The sequence below is a fragment of the Rhizoctonia solani genome, chromosome 2, assembly GCF_016906535.1.
Source record: "Rhizoctonia solani chromosome 2, complete sequence".
NCBI lineage: Eukaryota > Fungi > Basidiomycota > Agaricomycetes > Cantharellales > Ceratobasidiaceae > Rhizoctonia > Rhizoctonia solani.
The window spans coordinates 2855183-2870864 of NC_057371.1; the positions used below are offsets into that span (position 1 = coordinate 2855183).

The following is a 15682-nucleotide window of genomic DNA, read 5'->3' on the forward strand; positions in this document are numbered from 1 at the left end:
CACTTGCACGCGGATTCAAGCGTCTGGTACCTACCTCTCGAGGCTCTCGAGCACGCCTACGTTGTCTGGCGCATATAATCAACTTGATGGCCAAGACGCGCATATGAGCACTTTTGCTGCATCTTGAAACTAAAATATAATATTCAGGCATTCATGTCACTGTTTTCTCCTCCTCCAAGCGTGGTTTTACGGAATCAAACGACGGTTCCGAACCTTCAAACCACAAGCTCAACGCTGATCCAGCTGGCCAGGTGGATCTTGAAAAGCTAGAACATGACCAGTTTTTGCAATCTGAATTTCCTCTAATCCATCAAGTGATTCCAGAGCTCTTAAGACTGAAAGCTCGACTGGAAGACATTCGTACAAATGCCCCCGAGGAAAACATCCATCCCATCACGCGAATCGCAGCACAAGCAGCCTTGCTTGTGCATGATAAGTATCTTGGAGCGATTAAGGAGTCCGATATATGTAATTTCAGTTGGTGAGCAATATTGATTGAAGTTCTGTATATGCGCTACGGGTTACTTTGGCGCAGTCATAGTCAAACTGACTCACTCCGCACGTATGGCAAGAGCTTGATAAGTCCCTGAGTATGGACATATATCCGGATATGTGACAATCAAAATTAACATAATCACTGAGCATACACTGACAGATAAGCTGTGAAATTGTCTATCCAGAAACTGGGCAGGCCCTATATCAAATGATCAAATTGACAATGAACGGAGATAGGAAAGCTCATACACACTCGAGTACCTCTCGTCACATACGTGTTGTATCTCAGCTATTGAGAGGCTGCCAGAGTCCCTTGATGCTCGCTCCAGACAAACTCTGACAATGAATCAAGACCGTTGACAAAGTATTAATATGGCGCTCGGGAATCAAGTACCCAAGAGCGGGACACCAAGCCGGCACAGGCGCAGCCTGCCTTTGGCGTCGTAGGAGACATACTGTACCTGGGTAGCAATAGTGCGCATCAGACACTAAGGGTATCATATTAACAAAGTGCTGGAAGTTGTGATGTGGGCTTTGAGAGATTGCGGGCACGGGACTGCGGCGGTCGGTTCAATTGCAGGACCTTAAAAGTCCAGTCTCCGCATCTTTATTCTCCAGCTCTTTCCCCTTTTACCCAGTTCCTGTATCTCAACCTGCTACCATGAAGATTTCAGCACATTCTACTGTGCTTAAAAACTTCAGCCAATGTGAGTCAAGGGTCAGCGGCGATTATTCTTCAAGAAATACATTGATGATACGTTTACTACAGTTATTCACGGGTGGATTTTGGCAAATCAATTCCATGTACCATTAGATTCTAGTCGTTTTGGTATCAATGTTTTGGGTTCAGAGCGTACGGACCTTGTTAGATTATTCACGAGGTTTGAATAATATCGGCTTAACGGGCCTTTAAATTTCCTGAAGGATATACAAGTTTCTATTGGGTGAGTTCCCAAAGGTACGGGAAAACTGCAATATAGCGACAATCATCGTCAATAATTTTCACCCACGACTTGCTATGTTTTACAGATCCTGGAAATTATATGAGTATAGTAACGGATCAATTTTTATTTTATTCAGCTACCAGTTGCTGTGACCTACGACTTCCTGTGCATTTCGCACCTAAGACTTCCTTTGATACTGTATATTGTATTGAAAATAGGAATTATATATAATTGTTGTCAGTTTATTGCGAGAACATGGCGGATGTTCCCGCGACAATGTATATTGCAGTAATCATCAATTATTGGCAACACATATCACCCATGGCTTCCTGTGTTATCTACCTCGTACAAAGCAAATAACCTATTCTTCATGTCGATATCGTGAACTTTGTCCAACAACGCCCCTGGACCCACCCCACTAGCCCAATCAATCTCCGTATTCATGCTAAATGGGTATCGCTCCTCCTGGTGTTTGCCGCACCAATCAAAGTCTATGAGTTTGGCTCCTACAACTGCCCCAGCGACATCCTTCACGAGCATAACATTAGGAGGCCGCGGGTCTCCAAATACAAAGTTACTGTTATGTAGAAGGGATACCGCGCGGTCAACATCTGCGGAAACACACCGGGGGAGGGTTGAACCAGTGTAGCGTCCAAGATCGACTCCAGCAATGTATTCCATAACAATCATTCGGTAGTCGGGCCCAAGTTGGACGTTTTCATTAGCATTTGCGACCCCATCGTATAATAGTTGTGGAGCAAGACCAGCCTCTGCCAAGAGCTTGTGGGCATTGGCATTGTAGCTTTCGACAAATTTGACAACAATCGACGTGGTCGGGTCAGTCCCAAAACATTCTGCAAGGAATACAAGTTTGCTGGGGATTAATTGTGACTTGGAAGGTCCCAGCTGCAAATTTTTGACGCTCAAGCGGTTCAGGTATCCCTTATAAGTGAACTTGATACGGTTCCCGCCTTCACCGATGAAATGGTTGGGATAGGGGAAAAACGGCGCAACAAAGGGTTTCGGGTTCAATGAGTCCATGGAACTAGTTGAAGTAAGCTTGGCATAGTACACTTCGAGTTCCTTTCGGGCCATAAGGATGGAGTCGAACACACGAGCCACGGATACTACATCCAGCGGCCTACTGGGGTTAATGCCTACCCAGATGTAATCGGTCATCGGTTGTACGACGGGGCGATCCAACAACACGGCGCCCAGCACACACATCCAGGGTCCCGCAATAGCAATCAAAATTGACGGGCAGCAGCAACGATCCTTCAACTACCCAAGGTTGAAGTTGGGCGTCACAATCCATCAACGAAGATTAGCTCAACTCAGACTCACCTGGGAGTTTCTCCAAAATCGGCTATATGAGTAGGCTGTTTGGATGGATGGATCACTTCCACCAGTCCCAATCTCGTCTTTCATTTCGATGAATAAGCAGGCACCACCATTGGAACCGATGGTAACCGCGTCCGGATTAGGGCCATCCTCTGTCACTCGCCACAGTTTACCTAAAAGATCCTCCAGGATGGTTCGGGTATTTTCATCTTGGTTACTAGCCCGGCTGCCTGCCTCGGCGTGATAGATGCGCTGCGAAGCCCAGAAATACTCAAAAATACTATCGTGGAATTTTGGGCTGAGTTGGTTGGAAGATTTCAGATTTGTGAGGAAGTTGCCGAATACCGGGTGATACAAAACAATAGGGGGTCCGGTGTGTGTATGGGGACGCCCGTTGAGCATATAATTCTTCCCCCATTGCTGTTCTGCAAAACGGTCGGGGTTGGCAGCAGCAGCGCTGGAGTCATTGAGGGAACTAAAATACTCGATCCAAGCTATCACTAATGGTCAGGCGGGTCGAATGGTCCATAGGTGATTCTACATTACATTTCTTGAAGCGGCTAACAATATCAATAACTTGATCTTCTCTTTGCAATGTACTTGATTGTTGCTCTACCCCCACGGTAGCTACGACAGACACCGGCCCAACTACCAAAAAGAAAGCAAGTTAGCAAAGCGCATGGATGACACGACACACTTCGATCTGGGTGACATCTAGTAGCACTGATGTGTCCTAACATTAGATAGAATAATGGCTTACTAACTCCTCTAATAAGTAAGTGAACGCTACGCCTGTGGACCTGTTGCAGATCAGGCCAGTGGTCCTCTACGAGGTCCATCATGTACATCTTGCGGGAATTGAAGTATTCTTTGGGGGCAGGTTAATCAGAGAAACTAGGTTGCTAGGTAGGCTTGGTCCCAACCTGGGTCCCAAACTGAGCCAGGCTACCCATGGTAAACCTCTTAGGCTTGAGTGTATGCATGGAGATCACACCTCTGAACACTAGTCAGCATTTGAACAAAAACACCCAAGCTAACACCTGTAGTGCGTGCTTTGTATGCACAGCAAGCACAACACTTGACATCTGAAAAAGAGAGTATGCACAGTGTGATACTTATCATGCATACAAAGTACGCACAGAGAGTGCAACACTGATGATTTGTCAACATCTGCACCACCACACACATAGCACCACACACCATGCATACTTTGTATGCACAGAGAGTGTGGGACTTGTGATTTGTCAGTATTTATACTGGCATGCACATAGCGCCGCACACCATGCGTACCAAGTACGCACAGAGAGTGCAACAGTGGTGATTTGTCAGCATCTGCACCACCACGCACCTAGTGCCACACGCTATGCATACAAAGTACGCACAGAGAGTGCAACGCTTGTGATTTGTCAGTATTTATACTGGCATGCACATAGCACCACACACAATGCGTACAAAGTACGCACAGAGAGTGCAGCAATTGCGATTTGTCAGCATCTGCACCATCACGCACATAGCACCACACGCCATGTGTACAAAGTACGCACAGAGAGCTCAACAGTGGTGATTTGTCAGCATCTGCACCACCATGCACATAGTGCCACACACCATGCGTACTTTGTACGCACAGGGAGTACAATGCTTGTGGTTTGTCTGCATCTACACCAGTGCATACACAGTGCCACACGCTATGCGTACAAAGTACGCACAGAGAGTGCAACGCTTGTGGTTTGTCAGTACCTGTACTGGTGCGCACATAGCACCACACACCATGCGTACTTTGTACGCACAGAGAGTACAATGCTTGTGGTTTGTCCGCATCTACACCAGCGCGCACACAGTGCCACACGCTGTGCGTACAAAGTACGCACAGAGAGTGCAACGCTTGTGGTTTGTCACTATCTGTACTGGTGCGCACATAGCACCACACGCCATGCATACTAAGTACGCATCAAGAGCATGAGCAACCTGATTAGTCAGCATTTGCGTTGGCCACACAAGCTATTACTTATTATGCATACTTTGTACGCACAGAGCATGCAGTAATGATTCTCTGATGGTGCTCATATTTCTGTAATCTGTTATCCATGCATGGTAAACAACAAGAACAATCAATCAGTAATACAACTTACTTACACATCATATGTCAAACTTGGAAAATATGTTGTGGCGTGGAACTGTAACTATAAGATTGTGTATACTTGTTTTGTAGTAAACTCATCATGATAAGCTCTAAGCTTCATTTGTACATAGACATATCACCAAACGCTCCCATGCTGGGATTTCCAAACAAGCAATTCATATAGAGACTAGGCCTGGTATTCACACCATGGACATTGGAGCCACCCAATTGTGTTGTTATAAATACACTTTCTATTTGTCTATACACTTAAAGAAAATGTTGTACACGCGTATGCTTGGCGGGTTGTCATCTGTATGTCAGACAATACTTGAGCTTGTACACTATCACCTGAAGCAGGCTTCCAAGACTCAGAGCTTAGCTTAGCTTAGCTTAGGTTATTACAAAGTAGTAGGTTGGTGGTAGGTTGAACCAAGCTACACTGCAGGGCGGCCCAAGCTACACTGCAGGGTGAACTGTGAGATGGCACAGGGTGTAAACCAGGTGGACACAACCCACATATGGTGTTAGGGTGGATTATAGGGAAAGCATCAGCCCTCCTACAAAAAGTTGCGTACTTTACACACAGCAATACCACCATCCCCTAAGTTAGGGTGAGTCATGTGACAACTGACCACCCATCCCACACAGAATTGCGTACAACATGCAGAAGTATAGTACCATGGTCAATGTTAGGGTGAGTCACATGATCAATGATTACTCCTTGTACTCACAGTTGCATACCAAGTACGCAGCTATATGACCCACAATCATGTTAGGGTGAGTCACATGACCACCCATCACTCTACTCATACAGAGTTGCGTACTTGGTACGCAACTATATCACCCACAGTTGTGTTAGGGTGAGTCACATGACCACCCACCACTCTACTCATGCAGGGTTGCGTACGCAACTATATTGCACACAACTGTGCTAGGGTGAGTCACGTGGCCATCCACCGCTCTACTCATGTAGAGTTGCGTACCAAGTACGCAACTATATCACACACAGTTATGTTAGGGTGAGTCACATGACCACCCACCGCTCTACTTGTGCAGAGTTGCGTACTTGGTACGCAACTATACCACCCACAGCTACATTAGGGTGAGTCACATGACCATCCACCACTCTACTTGTGCAGAGTTGCATACTTGGTACGCAACTATACCAGCCACAGTTATGTTAGGGTGAATCATGTGACCCTCCACTGCACTACTCATGCAGAGTTGCGTACCAAGTACGCAACTATACCACACACAACTGTGTTAGGGTGAGTCACATGACCATCCACTGCTCTACTCATGTAGAGTTGCGTACCAAGTACGCAACTATATCACACACAGTTATGTTAGGGTGAATCATGTGACCATCCACCGCTCTACTCATGTAGAGTTGCGTACTTGGTACGCAACTATATCACACACAATTGTGTTAGGGTGAGTCACATGACCACCCACTGCACTGCTCATGCAGAGTTGCATACTTGGTACGCAACTATACCACCCACAGTTATGTGAGGGAGGACCCCCAATTATCCTGGGGGAGGCTTCTTTGGCTTCCAGATATCACGTGCAGGTCCACTCTCTGGGTGATTGTTTTTCTGGGTGCTAACACCGTCAAACAATCAATTTTGATTGTGATGGTATTCAACTCGCGTTGTTGTTTGGGAGTTAGGTAGTGTTCCTGGTACATTTAGCTACTGTATTTACTAGTCTAAATTAAAATCAATTGTTTTCATCCTCTGTTTTGAGTTTGAAGTCCCAGGTATATGCGCTTGCATTTTGTTCAGGATTACTAAGGCTTGGGGAACTTCTGTTGTCTTCTCATGCCAAAAAATTTAGCTGTTCTTAGCGTATTGCGTGATCATTGTTATAGTATGAAAAATTGCTTGAATTTTGGAGAATAATGAGATTCCTGCTTTTGTCTGTGATTCAAATTGCGTGAGACTTTGTCATTATGGTCTCCTATGCCATGCGCACCTACTGTCAAAATTTGGGGCAATTCTATTGAGGTCAAAAATAATCGATTTTTAACTAATTTTATCACTGCAGCCTTGAGGACCGGTCGCCGACCGGTCAATTGGAAATTTAACAAAAATCGTCAAAAATGCGGACCATGACGCACTTTCCAAAAATGGAAAGACATTTGAAATTGGTCAAGAACTCGTTGAGAAAACAACAAAATACATTCGTGGACGCGATTCAGAAACTTTTTTTTATTGTCTCACAAGGTAGAGCTAGCTCATACAATCATTTTGACACCAGAATGATGTTATTTGGCTTAGTATTTGTGGAGATATAATGGAAACAATATACATGTAGAGCATGGGCGCCAGAGGGGACCAGTCGGCGACCGGTCCTCCCTCAGATAATTGACCATCCCAAATGTCACCACAATAAGGTCTGTAAGTGCTCAAAAAGTGCGCATAATTGCACAGAGTACCTCAGTACTAGAACGGCGTAGATTGGCTCAGTATTGAGTGAGATACACGCAAGACAAAGTTGATGGTCTGCTCGACGCCAGAGGGGACCGGTCGCCGACCGGTCCTCAGGGTCCTATAGTGAGGGACGTTTGTGAAATCTCATCACAACCAAGTGTTTAGTAGCTCATAAAATGCAGAAAATTCGGCTCTCTTGATTGATATCCCACAATATGCTGAGAAAATTAGTTAACAGCCATAAAACATCAGATTAAGTGTAGAGCTGAACAATAAATTCTCAAGACACTGTACAGATCTATCTAAGACTTAAGTGACATACCACATGGGGTAATTGGACATGCTCTTTCCATTGATGGCACTAAGTAGATCTAAAAATGGAAACATGATGGCCTATTTGGGCATTTATCCTGGACTTTGGAAGATATTTTGAATTACCTGGCTAAGTAAATTAGAGGGCTGTATGCTTATACTATTGGACTAGGAAAACACATAACAATGGGTTATTGAGTCCGCTCTTTCCATTTATGGTAGTGTTGACCTCCCAAAATGGAATTCCAATGCCCTATTAGGGCATCATTGTCAGATTTCATATGACATTTTCAAATACCCTTGATATATATATGAATCAACTCGGAATCACGTGGTTCCTTAGCAAGATTTCAATATCTAAGTGGATTACATAACTTGTCAAATATCAATATGAACCCTGTCAAGTGATATATATCTCAAGCAATCCAGAATTGATGGGTCTCCTAGTAGAATTTAATTTTCAGGGTAGATTATAAAGCAGGACTCAAGTGTAGGGGTCATTTAGTGTGAGCCACACAGGTGCACAAATCAAATGCAACATGTGACCTGCCAACCTTGCAGCTGCTGTGACAGGCTGTGTAGGCCAGTTTTTTAAGCCCACCTAGGATTTGTCTCCTAACACATCCTAGGTTACTTACATAAGCCACAAGTGCATGAGATTCCCCCCTACCTCATCACACAGGTCACTGAACTTACATGGGACTTGACTTAGATGGTTATAGTATGAAAAAGCACCTGAATTTTGGAGAAGAACCAGGATACTGCTTTTTCCTGTGATCCAAATTGCATAGAAATTTAACAGTGCAGTCTACTACACCCTGTACACCTACTATCAAATTTTGGTGCAATTCTGTTGAGGTGAAAAAAAATTGATTTTTGAGAGATTCATGATAGCAGCATTGAGGACTGATCAGCAAACTACTGGTCAGTTGAAAAACCCCCATCCTTTTCCTTAATGATGTGAGTGCCCCCTGTTCATGTCATATAGATCCCACTGACATCAAGTCCTGTACTCACAGCTTCAGTATTGCCTGAGATACAGCAATGGGTCTGCTCACTGTGGACCCTGAGGACCGGTCGGCAACCGGTCACCTTGACTTTCTTACTTTCTCTTCATACTGTGTATGCTGCCTGTCCATGTCATATAGATCCCACTGACATCAAGTCCTGTACTCACAGCTTCAGTATTGCCTGAGATACAGTAATGGGTCTGCTCACTGTGGACCCTGAGGACCGGTCGGCGACCGGTCACCTTGACTTTCTTACTTTCTCTTCATACTGTGTATGCTGCCTGTCCATGTCATATAGACCCCAATGGCTTCAAGTCCTGTACTCACAGCTTCAGTATTGCCTGAGATACAGCAATGGGTCTGCTCACTGTGGACCCTGAGGACCAGTTGGCAACCGGTCACCTTGACTTTCTTACTTTCTCTTCATACTGTGTATGCTGCCTGTCCATGTCATATAGACCCCAATGGCTTCAAGTCCTGTACTCACAGCTTCAGTATTGCCTGAGATACAGCAATGGGTCTGCTCACTGTGGACCCTGAGGACCGGTCGGCAACCGGTCACCTTGACTTTCTTACTTTCTCTTCATACTGTGTATGCTGCCTGTCCATGTCATATAGATCCCACTGACATCAAGTCCTGTAGTCATAGCTTCAGTATTGCCTGAGATACAGCAATGGGTCTGCTTGCTGTGGACCCTGAGGACCAGTCACCCACCTGTCAACTACTACTTCACTTCTGTTTTTATTCTTTAAATCTTGTATACTGCTTGCTCATGCTATTCATATTACACTGATGTCAAGTCCTGTAATGATGACTGCATTACAGCCTTTGATACAGGAATGTATTTTATCTATTATTGTTCCATGCACCAGTAATACATGACATACAGAATCAATAGTGGTGTGTTACAACTTGGAGCACAACTTGGAGCACACCTGCATTGTGTGAGTTACAGACCAGAAATCTACAAGTGAGAAAAATTAGAAATGCAACCCTGTAGGCATAAATGTGTAACTAACCAAAACCAAGCTAAACCAAGCTAAACCAACCAACCAACCAGCTAACAAAATTGTCCAACTGTATGCATTTAATATTATGTTCTAATATCATGTCTAGGAGTCAGTATCCTTTGCTGGCAATGCTCATTTGTTGTTGTTGTTGTACGCACACCTGGTACTTGGAACAATACCAATTCAGCAGTGTCATACACTAATCACTCTGTAGTTAGTTGAATTTCTAACAAACTTCTTGATTAACTGCTACACTTTAGTTAGACAAACAGTGATGTGACTGAGAGTCATTTCAATATTAATATCTATATAAGGGAGCCCTCAGTCTGCCTCCATGCCCCCCTTGCCTGTGCCCAATGATCAAGCGCTACATTCCAAATAAGTGGGAACCCCAACCCCAACACCACCTATTGGCTCTCAGAAATAGGTCCCCCCCTATGGGAGACTTTGGAGACAATTCAGAGCACAAGCTGAGCGGCAGTCTTTGTGCTCCTGATTGACCCCTGGACTCAATCCTAATGGTCCTAATGGTTGACATGACCATTGCTTCCACAATCTTGGACCTGACCAACACTGTGCCAATATAGGTGTCAATACAGCTGTTTGAATATCACTTGACAGTAGTTTACTTTGTATGCATACACTAATTGAGTAGATCAAACCACGGGCCACCACGTGGGTCTGAGCACAGCAATGGGAAGCTAACAGTTTGATTCCAACTGGAATGCACAAACTCCCACCACTCATCCACAATAAACATAAATGTATATATGACATTCAGCTGTTCCTGTAATACACCCATGTTCAAATTAACATGTAGAGTGGGCAAAGAAATGTCTGTACTGCAAACATAACATATGATAATTCTCTTGCTCCAGGCCACACATCCCCATGAACAGTATGGGCTGTCTTTTGATGGTCTGCCATCCCTTTTAATTTGAATTCCCCCCTTTTCCCTCCATATGAGGCAAAAACCATCACCAAAATCATAATTTGTGTTCTGAGAAAACATAAAAAGCAGACCTTGGTATAATTGAATGTACATATTTAAGTGATTACTATCAACTAGAACTCAGTTGGCCCTCCCTTGGCAGCTTTGATAGCCTCAACCCAAGCATCCGTATCCCCTGTGTGTTTATTGATATTGTCCACTGAAATGCTGGCCCAGACCTTGTTAGCTGCCTTCAAAAGTGTGTCACGGTTTTTATGAGCTCCAGGGATCTTGAATACACATGATTTGAGCAGGCGCCATATGGGCCCAATGAGATTAAGATCAGGAGAATTTGCCAGATGGGTCAGTTGCTCAATGCCCAATTCTGCCCAATTCTGCTGAGCCTCTGGTCCCCTATGTGATGCTGCCCCATCTTCAACAATCAGGATCTTATGACCCTGTTCCACCTCCAGACTATTTAAAAATTGATTGAGCAGACTTTTGATAACTTGTTTGGCATATGCTTCTGAAGTGAGCCCCCTGCCATGTGAGCACCTGGTCTTTGTGACAACTTTGGGCAACAGTTCCAATGGAATCAATGGCCCCTTCTTGCCATGCGCAATGCATCCCCACAGGACAAGACTTTGGCGCCCACTACAGAAGCTGGGGACCATGTTTTTGGGGAGATATGCTTCTCCCTTCTTCCACATAACCTTTGGCCAAGTAGTCTGTTCCCTGGTGTCCATTGTGGTCTCATTGCACCACCCAACCCAGTCCCAAACTTGATTTGTGTTATTCTGAGCCCACTTGCGTCAAGCCTCTGTCATCTTGGGGCTGGGGAATTGCTGCTGGCAAACCACATACCGCTGCATGCCTAGTTCCTGTGCAGTAGAACTCACTTGACGCTCAGTTACATCCCCAACAAGCTTAGCAATCACATCATAGGGCTCCTTTTGGTAGAAACAAAGGTATTGCCCAATTGACCACTTGGTTTGATTGGATAAGACAGGTGGGTGGCCAGACCAGGGCTGGGGAGTAGCAGTACCATATCTCTCATAATTAGCCACAATCCTATGCGCTGTATACTTTGGAACCCCAGTTTTCTGGTAAATATAGCTGTATGATTTTTTATCTTTATGTAGAGCTACAATGCAGCCTTGATCAAACTGAGAAACTTCTTTTCCACAGTGAGGGGGCATAGCAATGTGTAATAAAGCTGGGCACATGTCAGCATTCAGATACTTGTTGTCAGCACTAGTACATGTATGGAAGTGGGATAGGAAGTGATGATATATTGATACAGCATTTGTTCAGGAAAATATCAACCAACCAACCCCTCCTCAATCAAATGTTTACTCCAATTCCTCTTCTCCTTGGGGGCCATAATCCTCAACTTCCCCAGCTCCCTCAACATCTGAGTTGCCCAATGGGCTTGACGCTTCATCTTGTGCATCCCTTTCCTCATCCTCATCAGGTGATTCAAAGTTGTGCTCTTGCTGGAATGTCCATATAAGCTATCAATCTAAAATGAATTCATCTGAAAACACACCTGCTTTCTCTGCTTCAGCAGTACATGCTTTTATAGTTGTTGTTGTTATTGCTCTTGTTAGTCCAGTAAAACCTAGTTCTACTCATCATACTTACCTTCCCTTTTGCCACCAATGCATTGACAAGGTGCACCATATCCCCATCCCTATGACTAGCCACAATTTGACCCAGCAGCTCAGTCATTGCTCTGCTTTCTTCCCTTGTCATCACCTCTGCAGTTGATGTAATTTGGGCAAGGGCTTGACCCAGTTGTCTATCCCCACCCCTTTGTAGCTCAACTGGTGCTAATCAAGAAATACTTCCAGTCAGCCACAAATAATGTTTGTTAATCAATTGATCAAAAGCAGATCTGCTCACCAATGTTGTTGTTGTTGTTGTCATCATCATCATCATTGTCCTTGTCATCAAGGTGATCACCTTCATTCACATCCTCCCTACCATCCTTGCCCTCACCCTCACCCTCACCCCTATTCCCACCCTGAGCCCCAACCCCCCCATTTGTTTGCTCACTGCCCTCCTCATCCTCACCATTGGTGCTTCCTGTTCTACCATCATGAGGGCTATCTATGTCCATAGCTTCATGATCATTGGCTGTAGCACTACTCTCCTGGGTCTCTTCTGTAGCAATAGCTGGCCCATCTGTACTTGGACTCCTATTAGTTGAGAGCCGTTGCCGCTTCAAAGGGTGGTTGTCAAAGCTTGCATCCACTGGATGCTTGGGCCTTTGACTTGACCTTGACTGCTTGGCATTGGTATATCAGCATCATGTTTCAGCAGTTCTACAATCAGTCATGGCTGATTGCAACAATAACAATATAAAATCTTCAATTTCTCACCTGGGCTACATCATCAACCATGCTTTGTTCACAATTCCCTCCAAACACCTTTGGTACCAGCAGGTCAAACTTTGTTCTGAGATGTTTAACCTTGAATAGTCTCATGGCAGTCCACCAAGCCTGACTTTTGTCAATCAATTTTTGGTACTTGTCTTGTGCTGCATCTTCAATTGCAAGGACTTTATGATTTTGGAGGTCCTTGTACAGAATAGCCCTGTTCAACCAAACTCTCTGTATAATCTAGTCATACAAGCTCATGTTGACAAATCTACCACTAACCTTGTACTCATAACCTTGGGCATTGGCCTCATTCCCATGCTTCTCCATGAGGAAATGTGCTATCACTCCTGCTGGGTGATCAACCGGACTCTCCATGGTTTCTGAACTTTTTGTATGCTGACTGAACTGCTCTTCTGTTGTGATCATGTTGACAATCTACATTTTTTAAGTTAGCAATCCAATTAATGAGCTCAGGTTAAACCCTTACATGAGTAATTACTACCTGTGTCAGCCTTAGCTCTTCCTCAATTATCTTGGATCCAAGACAGGATGGTAAAAGCACCTGAATCATTGGCTTAATCAGAGCCAAGTACAAGTGCAATTGACTCACCATATCTGGGAATGTCCATGGGTCTTCCTTCCGGGGGTTCAGGTGGCTGACAAAGCTGGTTGGACGGGTACTTGCTCTTTGTAGAGCCTGTTTTTGTCCACCTGGTAATGCATCCCATGCATGGGCCAACTTCCTCTTACCAGCCTTGGTTGCTTGGATTTTGGATAGTTGGCAAGACCGAGGTGGAAGGTTCATAGCATCCTTGGGAACATCGCTCATCCCCTTTGTTAGCAGGTCCACTTGGGCTAACATCTCTTGAACAAGGCCTGAAGCTACCTAAAAACTCTTGTTAGTCTTGTCCTTTATACATTGCAATATTCCTCTCCTACATACCATGTACAGGCGACCAGTTGTCAATCTCATCCATGACCCTGCTGAGAAGGCACCTGCAATATGTACACGAGACAAGGAATCTGAAATTGCATCCATAAGCTCATCATTTCGAGTGAGATTGCAGATAGCCCTATTTGTTCTATCATCCAGTCCCCCAAGAAGCATGCGACGGTTCTGTAAAAATGTTTGTTCATTGATGGTACCGCTCTTCAGAAGCTTCTTCAGCTTCTGGACTGCACAGAACAGCTCAAGATCACTGCAGCGTTTCATCAACTGGGGGCTGTTTGATTCATGCATCATAGTCAGAAATTCGGCTGGGTGGTCCCTTTCTAATTCTTTACTGCAAATCAACTTATATCTGCCTTAAAAAGCTTTGTTGTTCACTCACCCTGCTTGTAAACATGAGCATGCCACCACATGTTCTCCTGTCCTCCAAGGTCAAGCTGAGAGAGCATTGCAAGGCGGTGTTGCCCAGCAAAGACTAGTACACTCAGCTCTTGGGGAAGCTTGGGAGCAGAGTTGACACCCTGCTCCTCCAAAAGAGCTTCTAATGTCTGATTGTATGCATCATTTTCTAGAATCACACTGATGGGGTGTAGTGCTCGATTGAGAATTTCAGGAGTACCTATATGCTCAACAAGTGTATCAACCCAGGACTGATCAAGTGCTTGTTGGTCAGGATGGTTCTGAGTCTGCTCCAATAAGACTGTGAATGTTCCAATCATAGTGGCCTTTTGTAAGTTGGCAGCAGCTAGCTCCAATGCATTCTTGTTGGATGTAGATGGTGCAGGCATGGTTGAACTTTGGACTGGAATCAGGAACAAGCTTAACAGAGGGTAAGTTGATTGGGCTCAGCATTAGCTGGTCTTGCTGCCTTCATAAAGATCCTTTGGTTTCCTTGACAATAGAATGCTAATTAGAAAACGTACTAATCTCACCCAAAAAGGCTAAGTTGTCTCATATAACCTCTTATGCTCTGGTTCAATGTCACCCCAAATTGGTTATTGAGGGGCAAATGAGAATAATAAAGGCTTAGTATAGGCAATAATCACTCAATCAATCTATTTAAGTCCCTTCCAAAACCTGTCTCATCAAGTAACTCCTTGGCTGCTACATTCAACCGTTTTTCAATTGACAGAATGACCCCTTCCAACCCAAACCCAAGCCCCCATGGCTCAGAAGCCAGCAACATGTAAGAAACTGAGCTTAACTACAATTGTATATCTTGCTCTTACATTAAGATTCCATCTAGCACCTTTGGCTCCTTGCAGTTGTATGAATCAGAGGGCGGTGCAACATCCAGAAGGCAGGTACTTGAGGCAGCAGACATGTAAGTGGCTGCTCTTCCTTATAGGCTGTCAAACTGAGGCTACCCTCTTAGTACCTGGGGCACGCTCCAAAGCCCTAATACAGCCTTGCACAGTCCATTAAACCAACATAATGTCAATAGCTCTAATAACCTGCCATCCCGTTGTTCATCCCATGGCAGGGATTGTTTTCAGAGCTTTGTTAGCCCCAGCTCTGGCTCTGGTCCAGATTGTTTTTCTACTTTGAACCTGGCATCTAGAGTTGACAGGTCACAACCATCATGGTCATTGTCAACATCACCACAAGTATTGGTGCAAAATTTCTCTCTCAACTTGTATGTGTATCTCAAACCAACCACTGTGGGGATTGATGCACTTACAATATTCTTCATGCAATGCATAATTGCAATCTTCCTGTGGGGTATACTATGCATACTGATGATTGAATCT

At 44.6% G+C, this 15682-nt stretch overlaps 3 protein-coding genes across 3 annotated transcripts; all 3 read right to left on the reverse strand.

Moving 5' to 3' along the window:
• Positions 1-1754: 1754 nt before the first annotated feature.
• RhiXN_05487 (Tyrosine kinase specific for activated) lies at positions 1755-3628 on the reverse strand (the record flags this gene model as incomplete). Its single annotated transcript, XM_043325303.1, has 4 exons — positions 1755-2720; positions 2784-3274; positions 3327-3428; positions 3541-3628. 4 exons carry the CDS (start codon positions 3626-3628, stop codon positions 1755-1757), a joined length of 1647 nt encoding a protein of 548 aa, XP_043177722.1.
• Positions 3629-10732: 7104 nt separating this feature from the next.
• RhiXN_05488 (DDE superfamily endonuclease) lies at positions 10733-11344 on the reverse strand (the record flags this gene model as incomplete). The annotated part of the gene is made up of 1 exon (XM_043325304.1): positions 10733-11344. The coding sequence occupies one exon, from the start codon at positions 11342-11344 to the stop codon at positions 10733-10735; it is 612 nt and encodes a 203-aa protein (XP_043177723.1).
• Positions 11345-11950: 606 nt separating this feature from the next.
• Positions 11951-14719, reverse strand: RhiXN_05489 (uncharacterized protein; the record flags this gene model as incomplete). The annotated part of the gene is made up of 10 exons (XM_043325305.1): positions 11951-12094; positions 12148-12174; positions 12243-12430; positions 12504-12888; positions 12983-13213; positions 13262-13417; positions 13470-13544; positions 13593-13868; positions 13926-14260; positions 14314-14719. The coding sequence occupies 10 exons, from the start codon at positions 14717-14719 to the stop codon at positions 11951-11953; spliced, it is 2223 nt and encodes a 740-aa protein (XP_043177724.1).
• Between the last annotated feature and the right edge of the window lie 963 nt (positions 14720-15682).